We start from the raw sequence: 14,955 nt of genomic DNA, 5'->3' as shown, positions 1-14,955 counted from the left end.
TTTACACCTCGGTGATACTAAATGTGTTATTAACCAGTAGGCTATCTTAAACCATATGGGTAGCAGACACACCTGCCTGCGCATTTAATAGGCTATTGAATGTGCAATGCATGTTGGTGGTGATTTAATTTCATTTAGATTTTCAACCTAACCATTTAATGAAATGCTGGATGCATATTCTGAAAACGTGGCACATTTTCCCAGAACGTTTCCCTTATCCTACTGATATGTAGGTCAAGCTATATCTATCCATGATTCACATGTTTTGCATATGCACCCATTGTCCTTGCCAAATTGGTTGGCATCCCTGTGAGCACACTGTCATTGAAATGTCCTGTCAGGCATAATTAACTAGTCAGGACAATGTGTTCCCTGGCCCTGATGTGTGCAATGCAGCAGGCTTGGAATAATTTACATCCATTGTGGCAGTTTATAAATCAATTGGTCTCAGATGATCTGAGCTCCAGTCAAGGGGCTGTCATTTCAAGAGTATAATTGCTCCATACAATGGGAAAAACGCCACAACATGAACAATTGATAACTCATGCTTTGTATGACACAATCCCAAATTAGACTATCAAAAAAATGTACTATAGGCTATCTTTGATTGAATGATTTTAAGATACATTTTTGATTCCAATGATAATATGGTAGCTGTCAAGACTGTATGCCAGAATTTCTTTCTCCCCAAAATTGTACCCTCTGTTATGTCTTTAGTATGTGAATTGAGTTTGTTACAACAATAATTGAAATATTTTGAATATCCAATCCATTATCCATTTAGAAAATCCTGAGACTTACTATGTGAATTTTGATGCCATGTTAGAAGACTATAATCAGTTATGATGGAAAACATTGAACATAAAACCCCTATTTTATCCAGAAATAACAAAAGGTCTTTTTGAGGCTTTGTTCTGAAAATCTTCACTAGGGATATGAAAAAGATTGTATAAGAAGATTATAGTGTCAAAAAAATCCCCTGCCCTCTTGATCTTTTTTTCCCATCATAACACTCAATCGTAGGGTCAAAATCCTTTTTCACCATTTGGTTCAGTAATCCTTCGAATGTCCATTGTCTTGCAGAAAGTTAATCAAACAGTATATTAACAAATAGTTTTTTCATTAATTGGACAAAATTGTTATAATGCATACACTTTTTATTTTGAGAGATAATTTGGGGGATACCATAGCGTTTTTCAGAAGCGCATTCATACAAATCAATAACATTCCTAAGTGCATTAAGTTAATACATGGCTTTATGAATCAGTCACCTTATTCCAGATAGCCTACTATTCGTAATGCTATATCATCAAGCATAGGAAAAATAAGTGAAATTCTAAAATCACAAACTATATCGATGTCAATGTCTTCAACATCACATTCAACAGAAAGAATCATAACGGAATAGCCTGTACGACATAGCAGAATAAAGATTTCATCAGTTGTGGCCAAAGATTTGAAGTTCAACAGTGGCATCAATACAACAAAAAGTGCTGTTCACAACAGGTTATCATCCACCCACTAGACCTGAGACATAGTGCTATCAGGATTGACACGAATGGGCCGTGCACTTTTTCTCAAGTCCTGTAATTGCTTAGCAGGTTTCCCCACTCCTTCCTCAAACCTCTTCTCCACCACAGGGAGGACAGTATCGTGCAGGAAGGAGGCATTTTGGAGAATGAAGGCTTTCTTCTCTGCCTCCTGTTCACACCGCAGGCTGTAATCGACGTGCTGCACAGCCACAAGGATGATCTCCCTCAAGCTCTCCAGCAGGACCATGTGCAACTCTGGGAAGTAGAGCTTCAGCCCCTCCTCCAGGAAAGCCATCATCTGTTTGGTGAAGGCCACGATGGTGTAGCTGAGGTTGACCCAGCAGTCGTCTCCTGTATACTGATTGAAGCTGCTCATGCCACAGCTGCGCATTTCCTCCTTCAGCTTGGTCAGAGCCTCTGGAGTCATTAGGTTCATCTTCCTCCACATCTCCTCAGAGTTTCGGTGCTTGGTGGCCTCAATGATGATCTCCTTGTAGCTCTGCAGGGCTGCCTTGATGTCTTTGACCAGGAGGGACTGCAGCGTGAAGGTGAGGTCCAGGCCGATTTCACTGAGCTGCTTGCAGTGCTCCTTGGCCACCTTGACACACTCAGCAGCAGTGGAGAGGTTCTCCTTGCTGTCAAACACCTGCCCACTGAAGGCATCCACAAACGTCTTCATGGATGAGCGCGACCAGACCACAAATGCCGAATAGCAGCCTGTGTTACCGGCAAAGTCCATCTCAAACTCTTTGGCCGTCTCCAGCAGGCTAGTGAAGAAGATGTTGCAAAGCTTGTGTATGTAGAGCAGAGTAGCCCCCTCAATGCGCAGCTGGCGGATGGCGGTCTGCACAGCAGCGGCTCGGTTCTTCAGGAAGAGCTCACAGGCCTTGGTGGACTGCCCCAGCCGGATTAACTGAGACACTGCCCGACGGGTTGCTTTGGGTCCCCCACGGAGGGAACGGTCAGGAGAGAGCTCAAACACCAGCACCTCCGTCAGCTGTCGGACACGCTCATCCACCTTCACCCTGAGATCCTTCACCCTCGTATTGACAGGCTGGTCCTTCAGGTACTCGTTCAGCTTGTCCAGGAGGTCCACAGCACCTTCAAAGTCCCGTTGGGCAATGCACACGTCCAGGTCCTCGGGAAGCTCCTGGATCCACTCCAATCCCAGATCCACTGCCTCCTCTGAGTCAAAAGGGTTGGTCTCTTCGTCATCAAAAGGGTTGGTCGAGACCAAGGCCTCTGGTCTCACAGGTGAATTGGGCAACTCTACCTCTTCCGTCTTATGTTTTTCCTGAGTCACTTTATTTTTCTTTGTCTCATCAAGGATCTCCAGCCACTCCTTTTTAATCTTGCTGTTCTCTGCCTGAAATATGCGGCTTTCGGGGAACATCAGGATTTTAAACATGTCCTTCATTGGGGGATGGTCTTTCACGTTGACGATTGCAAAGCTCTCCAGATCATACAGTGCATTGTATTTGTACTTCACTGTACCGTGGCGATTCGCTAACCAGGTGGCAATGAGAAGGCAATCATTCATCAGGAAGGCATGCACTTTTTGAAGTTGTGCCATGTTGTCCACATCATATTCAACCAGGTCGCCATTGTACACTAAATACCTGCCTGGGGTGTCCATAATGTTTTTGCACCCCTCTACTTTCTCAAGCAGTGTAGTCAGTGTTCTCTGTTTCACTTCCTCTGTCTCTTTGGGGAATGCTGCCAGCATCTCCTTTGCCGTTTCATCCTTATCTGTTGAGAGCAATGACTGGGTAATACTCTCCATGATACTCTTCTGCTCTGTCAAAATATGACTCAGTTGGTACATCTCACTCTCCAGGTACGAAATCTCTTTGGCAGTTTCGATGAACTGTCTGTAATTCTTGTAGACATTTTTCTTCAGGTTTTGAGCCGTTTCATCTGCTAGGGTCTGTATTTTTTGACGATGTTCCTGCAAATCTCTGTCTCCATCAGACTGTTGTGAGAGATGCTTGACATAATTTTGGGGGTCGAAATTAGCTGATTCCAATTGCTTGCGCAGTCTGTTCGCCTGGTCTGTCATCTCCAACGTTTTAAGGTATATTCTTCAGATTACAAACATGTGCTAGAACAATAATAATATACAGAAATAGGTGAGAACGACTGCTGACCGGCTTGTTCTTTTTTTATTTTAGCTGCACAGTACTAACAGTCAGGAAGGGGGAAATAGGTTAACACCCAAAACGTCACGAGACGTCCGGCGACTAGGTGGCCAACAAAATGTGTATTATGGTCAAAGACTTTCGATTATAATGGCAAGATAGTCGAGTGACCGCGCTAACAATCGAAACACATGTCGTTAAAGATGGAAGGCAGACAGAAGGTTGTGAGATCAAGTGTGACCATTATAGCCGATAAGAGGGCAGATACTCACGTGTACAACAGGCACAACCCGATATAAATTCGACACTCTCTTTGACCTCCATACAAAAATTCCTCACTTGGTCTTATTTTTGTGGACAGATTTAGGGCAGAGTAAACCCTCCCGCTTCTCCTTTTCCTCTCTGGTATGGTTTAAAAAATAAATGCATTGAATCATAAAATACATGGTGTGCTCAGTCATCGAAGTTGTATTGATATTGAGAGATCAAAATGACAGTCAATATTAGTTTGAACGTTTTATTTTATTTCAGTGTAAGTGTTATGCAAAATCCCGAGTAAATGTTTAGTTGGACAACATTTATTCGCGAGTGCTACTGTAGAGTGTCATCACTAGTTACTTCAGCCACAATGTCATAAACCCCGCCTATTTCTACAATTTATTTTTCTTAAAATTTGATTTTAAACCTAAACATAACCTCAGCCACACTGCTAACCTTATGCCTAACCTTAAATTAATGTCTGTAAAAAAAAACGTTTTACAATATAGCCATTTTGACTTTGTGGCTGTGGTAACTAGGGAAATCGCCGTGTAGGAACAACGTATCCCAGAATTCCCAAAAGCACCATAGACTAAAATTACACGTATTTTGAACAGGCGAGAATTTTATATAGTTTGTACTGTTATCTACCTAAAAATAACCAACATGAATCTATATTTAACTTAAGCTGGATATTGAGGTAAGCTTACGTAGATATAACAATAATATTTATCAGACCATGATGACAGTCATCTGAGGGTTGGGAAAGTTAAAGTAAAGCGCATTCATTAGCTAGTTAACGTTATAGGGCAACGATATTATAGTCAGTAACGTAAACTCGTACATCGCCTTGGTCCGTACATTTGCCTTTATTTTAGCGCCCCAAATACTTCCAGATGAACTGTAATGTCAATATCATTGTAAAGCACAATTTCTCCCCTTTCCAACATTATCAATTACATGACCTAAACGCTGCCCGTTTCTGCATAATTCAAGCAGGCAATGAGCCTCGTCAGGTCTTTTTTTTAAATGGCGGGTGGGGAAGCGAAACTAATGCGTGATAGTGAGAAGGAGAGCATGTCATTGAGCATGTTTAGGATGCTCTGGATTGACGTGTACAACAGCGTGTCCCAATTCCCAACAATATGTCAACTGGACTCCCGAGTGGTGCAGCGGTCTAAGGCACTGCATCTCAGTGCAAGAGGCGTCACTACAGTCCCTGGTTCGATTCCAGGCTGTATCACATCCGGCCGTGATTGGGAGTTCCATAGGGCGGCACACAATTGGCCCAGCATCGTCCAGGTTTGGCCGGGGTAGGCCGTCATTGTAAATAAGAATTTGTTCTTAACTGACTTACCTAGTTAAATAAAGGTTTAAAAAATCTATATAATATCCAGCAACTTCACACAGCCATTGAAGAGGAGTGGGACAACATTCCACAGGCCACAATCAACAGCCTGATCAACTCTATGCGAAGGAGATGTTTCGCGCTGCATGATGCAAATGGTGGTCAATACCAGGTACGGACTGGTTTTCTGATCCACACCCCCGACTCTTTTTTTTAGGGTATCTGTGACCAACAGATACATTTCTGTAATTCCCAGTCATGTGAAATCCATAGATTAGGGCCTAATTTATTTATTTCAATTGACTGATTTCCTTTTATGAACTCTAACTCAGTAAAATCTTTGAATTTGTTGCATGTTGTGTTAAGTTTTGTTCATTGTAGCTATCCATCTAACTTGAATTATCTTTTCAACACCAGTAGCTAGCTAGTTGAACATGGACAAAGATGTTGTGCTTGCCATTCAGCTGCAGGAGCAGTTTGACTTCGAGGCATCCTCATACACACCAACTGATGATAACTGTGGCCAAACCAGCAAAGAAATGAAAGTTGAGTCTAGCAGCAACGATGTCATTCCCTATTTACGTCCATCTTGACCCAAGTCCAGATGTGAGGGCAATGCTTCTGGAGTTCGATGACACGTTCTTTGGGGGAAAGCACAGTGGTGTGGAAGTCAAATGGAGCCCTTGAATGACACTGTAAGTCTGAACGATTCACATTGTTGTATCAATCATCTGATATGATAAATATGTCTATGATTATATCTCATACATTAGAATAATGGCTACCCATCAACTGTCAGAATTTAAAGCATGTGGGAACTTTGGCTGTCATGGCTATAACTGGTCCATGTGAATGTTTTCCTGTGGTTAATTTTCCATTATTCAATACCTGTCTCTTTATACAATCTTCAATTGTAGGTATGCAGGTGTGTGTTCTTACGAAGGGCGAGGTGGACTGTGTTCTATTCGACTCAGTGAGCCTTTACTGAAACTTAGACCCCGTTGAAATCTTGCACAGGTACTTTGACTAACGAACCTGAACCTTTTCAGATTGCTGGCAATTGTATAAGATACAGTTGAAGTCGGAAGTTTACATACACTTAGGTTGGAGTCATTAAAACTTGTTTTTCAACCTCTTCACAAATTTCTTGTTAACAAACTATAGTTTTGGCAAGTCGGTTAGGACATCTACTTCGTGCATGACACAAGTAATTTTTCAAACAATTGTTTACAGAAAGATTATTTCACTGTATCACAGTTCCAGTGGGTCAGAAGTTTACATGCACTAAGTTGACTGTGCCTTTAAACAGCTTGGAAAATTCCAGAAAATTATGTCATGGCTTTAGAAGCTTCTGATAGTCTAATTGACATAATTTGAGTCAATTGGAGTCAATTGTACCTGGATGTATTTCAAGGCCTACCTTCAAACTCAGTGCCTCTTTGCTTGACATCATGGGAAAGTCAAAAGAAATCAGACAAGACCTCAGAAAACAATTGTAGACCTCCACAAGTCTGGTTCATCCTTGGGAGCAATTTCCAAACGCTTGAAGGTACCACATTCATCTGTACAAACAATAGTACGCAAATAGTACAGACGCGTTCTGTCTCCTAGAGATGAACGTACTTTGGTGTGAAAAGTGCATATCAATCCCAGAACAACAGCAAAGGACCTTGTGAAGATGCTGGTAGAAACAGGTACAAAAGTATCTATATCCACATTAAAACAAGTCCTATTTTGATATAACCTGAAAGGCCGCTCAGCAAGGAAGAAGCCACTGCTCCAAATCCACCATATAAAAGTCAGACTACAGTTTGCAACTGCACATAGGGACAAAGATCGTACTTTTTGGAGAAATGTCCTCTGGTCTGATGAAACAAAAATAGAACTGTTTGGCCATAATGACCATCGTTATGTTTGGAGGGAAAAGGGGGATGCTTGCAAGCTGAAGAACACCATCCCAACCGTGAAGCATGGGGGTGGCAGCATCATGTTGTGGGGGTGCTTTGCTGCAGGAGGGACTGTTGCACTTCACAAAATAGGTGGCATCATGACGGAGGAAAATTTTGTGGATATATTGAAGCAACATCTCCAGACATCAGTCAGGAATTTAAAGCTTGGTCGCAAATGGGTCTTCCAAATGGACAATGACCCCAAGCAGACTTCCAAAGTTGTTGCAAAATGGCTTAAGGACAACAAAGTCAAGGTATTGGAATGGCCATCACAAAGCCCTGACCTCAATCGTATAGAAATTTTGTGGGCATAACGGAAAAAGCGTGTGCGAGCAAGGAGGCCTACAAACCTGACTCAGTTACACCAGCTCTGTCAGGATGAATGAGCCAAAATTCATCCAACTTATTGTGGGAAGCTTGTGGAAGGCTACCCGAAATGTTTGACCCAAGTTAAACAATTTACAGGCAATGCTACCAAATACTAATTGAGTTTATGTGAACTTCTGTCCCACTGGGAATGTGATAAAATAAATTAAAGCTGAAATTAATAATTCTCTCTACTATTATTCTGACATTTCACATTCTTAAAATAAAGTGGTGATCCTAACTGACCTAAGACAGGGAATTTTTACTTAGATTAAATGTCAGGAATTGTGAAAAACTGAGTTTAAATGTATTTGGCTAAGGTCTATGTAAACTTCCGACTTCAACTGTATAACGTAAGCAAAGTAGCTGATGTAATTTCTTCAGTATAGCATAACATGGAAATACCCTGTTATTCCAGACACTTCTGCATGAGATGATCCATCCTCTTCGTGACTCAGAACAACAGAGGTCATGATGGGCATGGACCTGAGTTCTGCAAGCACATGGAAAGAATCAACCAAGCCGCTGGAACTAAAAGCACAGTAAGTTATGCTCGGTGTCCCATCAATGTCAACTGTCAGTGTACTTTGTGTTAATATGTCTCTGAATCAACTGTGTTCCACCAGGTCTATCACACTTTCCATGATGAAGTGGATCTCTACTGTCAGTACTGGTGGCGGTGTGATGGGCCCTGTCAGACTCGTAAGCCCTACTTTGGATATGTGAAGAGGGTAATGAACCGTGCCCCCTCAGCCCAAGACGCATTGTGGGGGGATCACCTACGCTCCTGTGGGGGCACCTATACAAAGGTCAAGGAGCCAGAGGGTTATGGAAAGAAACTAAAAAAGACAGACAACAGCCAAGGCAAGACAGACATCAGCAAAGACAAGAAGCCTACAGACAAGCCCACAAGCAAGTGCAAGGCTTCCAGCACATCTACTGCAGGTAATACATGTATTTTAATCGTCTAATGAGTGCTGAGAGCAGTAATATTATTTGCAATTCAACATATGGCTTTGTGAATGTGTCTTCGTGAATCTATGAACCCTATGTTTTGGTCTCAGGCTCTGGATTACAGGATATAAGGAATATCATTCCATTCAGTGACAAAGGTTTTTTGCTTGGAGGGAGTTCACAGCCACCATCATCAACTCAAAAACCTCTTGTCAACAGTCCCACAAAACCTCTCACTACTCCTTTGTCTCCCAGACTTGTACTGTCTCCTCCAGCTCAGGCAACAGCTAAAGGGATCAACTCGCCTGAACGGCCAGGTCTGATTATCCCACAGAAGAAGGGAAGCACCACAACCTACATAGCAGGGGGAGCCCATGGTCCCTTCAGAGGACAGAAACCACTAAAAATGTCAGCAAATCCAAGGCATTTTTAAACATCAATGTTTCACATGCTAGGGTTTACAAACCCAACAGCACTGTGACCAAGCCACATAGTGACTCCTCAGATGCTTTAAAGACCAAACAAAGTTTTGTCCAAGGCCTTGTTAACGCCAGTGGCTGGAAGTCTGGAAGTGCAGCTAGAACTAGTACCTCCACTGTCTCAAAACCAGCAGCTGAGACCAAAAGTGCATCTTCATCTGTGGGTGGTTTGAACTTTGGAAAACAAGCCAAAAACGGCCATTTCCTCAGATACCAGACAACTGGAGAGCCATCGCTCTGGTGTTCCGGCCGCATCAAAACCTGGGTCCCCCGAGCCTCACCATTCCAGCTATTTCGAAGGCCCTGAAAAGTCTAGTAGAGTCAACATTCCAGTTTCTAGGAAGAGGCCTTGGGAAGACTGCACTTCTGCTCACATCTTTGACCATCAATGTCTAGGTGTACAACAGAGGACAAAGCAGCCCCTTCTGCAGTTCAGAACAGCACTGCCAGCTCTGCAAGCCTTAATGTGACCGTCAGTGGCCCAGTATGCCAAGCCAAGGTGCAAGAGTCAATAATCAATGCACATTTAGATTCCTGTCTCTCGTGAGAACGGAAACGTGAGCTGAAAGCCCAGCAACCATTTTATATCGCAAAACTTTTAACAAGTCTCAGCATAGGTGAAGTTTTAGAGTTTGTTTCCTTGAATTCAAAGCTGATTTTGCTTATAAGTTTAAATGTAATTTCTATCTCATGTAGGACTGCTGTAAGAGATACAGGTTTGAAGTTTTCCAGTTTGACTTTTGCTTGCATCTACTATGTCTTGTAGCCCATTGTTCAATTGTGAAATTCTACCTCAAACTATCCAAATGTTTTAGCGTTGGAAATGTCCTCTCTTAGGAAGAATTGATTTCATTGGTACCACTTCTACTTGATGGTTTGATGTTGCTATGACATAGGCAATTTATATAGTTGCTGCGGTCTTGAATTTGGAATATGTCTGTCTGGTATGCTGATCTGGCATTATAACATTTCACACATGCTTGCTATTCACTGGTATGAATTTTATTTAAACAATCAAATGTTCTTACAATACCCTAAGTATCTTCTGGCTGAATGTGCCTTTTCATAGTCCTCCTCAATGTCTGACTACAATGGCAGACTAATGGAAACCAATAAGAGTCTCAAGTACCATTTCATCATATCACTAAACTAATTCAATTGACTGAAAAATTACATCATTCTCGGACACATATACTTCAATACCCATACATGCTCAGATGCGTTTGAATAGATTTCCTGCCTCCCCAAGGGTGTAGACCAACGACGAGAAATGTCTGTTGATTCACTTTCAAAGAGTGCAGGATGGTTTTATGAGGACGTAACTAGACGGGCCAAGAGAGCAATGACAGTTTCCGTAAAGACAAACTTATTGTGCAATTTAATACCGATAGTGCTCTTTTCAAGTACAGTACTATTTGAGTCTGTGGTCTCACATGCATCAAGGAATGTTTATCCTAGAATAAAACCAAGGAATATGTTATTTAGGGAAGGAAAGTGCAGGGGCAGTGGGGTGAGCTAAATGTCATAGAAGAGAGGAAGGCAGCAGAGTTCAAGGAGTCAAAGACCAACAATAAGACTGGCAGCTGTGTCACAACTTCTGCTCCTCCTGACCTGCAAGATACTGAGAACAACCCAGACAATTAGCACAATGACAAATATGTAGCATATTATGGATTTTAGGAAGAAAACAGACAAAAGAGCAGTGCTAAAATTAGTTGCACCCTGTTATCTCTAGCCTGTATTTAATGTTTCCTCAGTGGTAAACTGACAATCCTTTCAGCTTGAGTGCCGTGAAAAGGCACCAGCACTCATGTTGATTATGAAGGCTGTATGGGGTAGTCACTAACTGTCCTTGTCTTGACTACACAATTTAAAAACTCATTTTGAGTTCATTTCAACTCATATTGATGCAATGCCAATTCATATAAAATAATATGTTTTAAGTGAGGGAATACATGCATTTGTTTGTTTTTCACATTTAAAATGACTTATGTCAGTTGTTGAGACCTTGCTTTTTCAATGACATCTGCCATTTTTTAGGCCACATGTGCCTCTGTGGGTTGGGCTTCATCTCTTTGTTGAGGGTCTGTTGTTAGTGAAGAAGGACCATGGATGGAAAGACCACCATCTGTCCTTCATACTGACACCTTTGTTCTGCAGACACATACTTGTCATGATGACCTCACCCACCCTCAGTTTGCGTGTTGTACTATTCTCAGTCAATGGTATTCATGTTGCACATGTCAAGTTTGTTTCTTTTCCAAGTGTTCCTTTATCCTAAAGAAAATAAGCTTGAGAACTTTAATTTGATAAAATGTTGAATGATGGCTATTTGGTGGTGGCTCATTAAAACTGTCTTCATAATAAATCATTCCACATAATGTAGAGCTGTGATTTACTTCAGGAATAATGCTGCGTTCATGCGCTAGTCGGAACTAGGAAAGTCGAACATTTCCGACTTGCTAACTGGTTGAATGCGGCACGTGTAACTACAACCACCTTGTAAATCGTACTTTTCCAGGTTTCCTAGTTTCCGAGTAGCACTTGAACGCGGCATACACCGCATGGATTAGATAGGAGGGTCACTCGAACGAACGAAAAACACTCTGGTATTAGGTTATGAATATTCAACCTCCCTTTCCTGTCCGTCACTGCGGGTAACGCCCAATCAGCCTCGAACTGTGTTAAAGGGACAGGAAGTGCGAGTTAGCCAGAGCTCGAAAGGAGAAGATTACTGCTGTCTGGTGTCAACGACTGTTGTATGTTGTTTGTCGGAGATGTGCTTTTCATTCCCGAATGTGGTGATTTATAACGACTAAAACGTATTAAAACTGAAAGTATTATATTTGTTTGAGTAAAAAAAGGTTTAACGATGAACGGTAAATCTGCGAATGGCACAGCGGGCGGAACACTGGCCTCCATTGAGGGGCTACCCCCACTGCCAAAGAGCCTAAGCGGCTTGCTGAATTCAAGCGGCGGGTCTTGGAGAGAGATGGAGAGGATGTATGCAAAGAAAACCATGATCCAAGACGACCTTAGCCGTGGGCGAAACAATTCCGACAATCTGCTTGCAAATAAACCGGCCAACCTCGATGCGGCTTTAGCACTCCTCCGAAAAGAAATGGTAAGAAGGGGAGGTGAACAATTTATGATCGCAAACAGAATCGTGGGGGGGGTTCCTTTTTATGAGGTGAAATGAGAGTAACAGCTGTTCTGACAGAATCAAGAAATCACTCCGTTACTGTTAATTACTTCATGGTCTAATTAGTATCCTAGCTCTTATGGTCGGCGTTAACATGTAAACCAACAACTTTACACTGGCAGTTTCCAATGTATGTGTGATAACATTTGCAACGTTAGCTAGTAACGGTGCCACAACAACAATGAAACATTTATACATTGTTGCTTGTAGAATTTCATAGCCTACATTCATACCATGCAAGCTCTGCCAGTTTGGTTTCATTTGAAAGCCTACACAATCTATACTCCATTGACTTGTGTGAAGATGTTGCAGTAGGAGTATCTCTTTGAAAGCTTACAAATCAAACTCTTTCAGCCTCACTGTAGGCCTATCCTCCAATGGGATTAATATTTGAACCCATAAAATATTTCTGCTTAATTGGAGAGAAAAAATTCTAGTTAAAGGCATGAAGCACCTCTGCCAATGTTTGTCTAATTGCTAACGGTTAGGCATAAGTGTAGTATCAAGCACCTGTTTGGGAGATCTTAAAATAATTCAGGTCATTTTTATCTTTCCAGGTGGGATTGCGTCAGCAGGATATGTCGTTGCTGTGTCAGCTCTGGTCCCTCCATGAGTCAATCCAAGAGTACAAAGGCAGTTGCCAGGATCTCAGCGCCGGGCATGGGATAGAGAACGGCTACTTTGACGAAGATGATGAATACTACCAGGAGACCAGCACAACACCAACTGACCAACCGGAGGGAAGTGAGGCGACATCTCCCAAAAATGGGACAAGCAAGGACTCCTGGCTACAAGACTCTTTCCACATCACCATTTGAGTGACCCAAGAGCTGAGCTGTTTGCTCCTAAGCTTGACTCTACACGTTTGAGGCAATACGCTTTTTATAAAGAGCTGTGCCATGCATTGAGTTTTGCTGGCTTATAGTCCTTTTTCAGCAGACTTTTTTTCCATATAAATATATACAAAAGTTCATTATTTATTATAAATGTTTTTTCCCTTATTACTATGGACATTTAGAGTTTTCTATGATTGGGTTGTGTGTACTTCCAAGCTCCTTGTCATCTTCACAATGTTTACAGGATTGAAATCCCAGACACTGGGACAGTCTTGATAAACAAAATGGATGGGATTCCTGTCCTTGCAATCAGGGGAGGAAATCAACTTTTAGATGGCATGTAGTGGCAGCTGTGACTGGTTTGTGTTGCCAAGGCTGGAGAAAAGTATAAAATGCTGGAAATTGCTTACTTCTGGAAGGGTTTAAAAAACCAGGGGTAAGTAAGCATGTGCTTCTCAGAAGCCCTGTCTATGGTGTGCAGACGCCAGACTGTGCTTCCTTTCATAATGTGCTGTGGCTCCATACTTTTTCAGTTAATAGTTCTTCGATGAGACTGGGAAGTCTGCATTGTTGAATTAAGTACAGTTGCTTCCATAAACCTTGTTTTCAATTAACTCAATACAGGGTACCCATTACGAAGTCAAAGTATGTTGACCCCACTAGGACATGCATTTAGTGCACGTATGGCAATGTTGACTATAGTCTCCCATAGCCAACTGACCCTATCTTGAGTTTCTATGCGCACTCAACATTTAGTTCCATAGACCGCATCAAAATTATTTAAGCTAGAAATGCATTCTTTAACTTTGACAATTTTGTGTGTAAACTGGTCCACAATTCATGTGCTTGTGGTACGTAAACCAAAGAGTATATTTGATGCTCGTTTGCTGAAATGTATTGGGTTTTAGGAATGATACTGTAAAATGCAATGCTCTTCCTGATGCATCTAGTCTGTTTACTCTCTGAACAATATATCAAGAATGTTTTGTAATACTGGTGGTTGATCTGTTATGTATGTTTTCTTCACTGATTTAATGCAATTGAACAATATACACACCAGAGGATGATTGGAGGTCATAAACAGCATGCTTTCAAAATGGGGAGTTGAAAGAAAATGTTAACGGTACCTTCTATGCCTCAATGTGAGTGATCATGTACTGAATTTTCTACCTCCAGCTAAACTGTAAATGTATATTACCGCCACCAGCCGCAAATTGAAAATCTGTATTTAAACAGAATACTTAAAAAAAAAAAATCTCCATTTAGTGCCTTTTTAGGTCTCAGACCTTGGCTATTGTCTGTCCCTTCAACTCACAGCACTTTTCTCAACCTGGTCATGTCTTTTTGACAGTCTCATGGCAAACATGTTGTGCACTGCATACAGCATACTGTAACTCCAGTTACTTGTTCAATTCCCACCTAAAAGGAAACCTTATGTTCACCAGTGTCAATAATCCAAATATGAAATGTACACTTTTTCATGTGGCAATGGATATCGTCTTGATTTCATCCAATCAGAAAGCTGTGTTCTTGTACCACAGTTCATCTCAAGTTGTTGCCCCTGAATGCAAATCTACAGACCTAAAGGAGTCAATATAGGCCTCAAGCCAAGAAAATTAAACATTGATTTCAGTCTGGTGTCAAGGTGGATGAATCTGTCATCAAATGAATAATATATTAATTTCATCTAAGAATCTGTGGAGGATTGAAAAATATATTGTGTTCCCTCAGATGCAAAACTCAGTGTATTTGAAGGGTGTGTTTTGTATCAATCCATTCCTCATGTTTGTTATTTTTCAGCGAATGACCATACTACTGTTTTTGGAGGATTGTTATTATGCTCTCATGTGATAGCTATACTTATGGATTTAATAAAATGACTTGATACTCTGA

The 14,955-nt window shown here is 41.5% G+C and overlaps 2 protein-coding genes and 1 pseudogene across 2 annotated transcripts; 2 read left to right on the top strand and 1 right to left on the bottom strand.

The window, feature by feature from the left end:
• Positions 1-1,139: 1,139 nt before the first annotated feature.
• Positions 1,140-3,763, bottom strand: exoc8 (exocyst complex component 8). Its single transcript, XM_071370125.1, has one exon. The coding sequence runs from the start codon at positions 3,589-3,591 to the stop codon at positions 1,522-1,524; it is 2,070 nt and encodes a 689-aa protein (XP_071226226.1). The 5' UTR covers positions 3,592-3,763; the 3' UTR covers positions 1,140-1,521.
• Positions 3,764-4,472: 709 nt separating this feature from the next.
• On the top strand, positions 4,473-11,541 carry LOC139556304 (DNA-dependent metalloprotease SPRTN-like; annotated as a pseudogene).
• Positions 11,542-11,699: 158 nt separating this feature from the next.
• Positions 11,700-14,955, top strand: fam89a (family with sequence similarity 89 member A). The gene is made up of 2 exons (XM_071370119.1): positions 11,700-12,148; positions 12,784-14,955. The coding sequence occupies exons 1-2, from the start codon at positions 11,897-11,899 to the stop codon at positions 13,042-13,044; spliced, it is 513 nt and encodes a 170-aa protein (XP_071226220.1). The 5' UTR covers positions 11,700-11,896; the 3' UTR covers positions 13,045-14,955.

Source organism: Salvelinus alpinus, chromosome 27 (assembly GCF_045679555.1).
Source record: "Salvelinus alpinus chromosome 27, SLU_Salpinus.1, whole genome shotgun sequence".
NCBI classification, from domain to species: domain Eukaryota; kingdom Metazoa; phylum Chordata; class Actinopteri; order Salmoniformes; family Salmonidae; genus Salvelinus; species Salvelinus alpinus.
The sequence above is the reverse complement of the archived record's forward strand: the minus strand, read 5'-3'. Positions and strand labels throughout refer to the sequence as shown.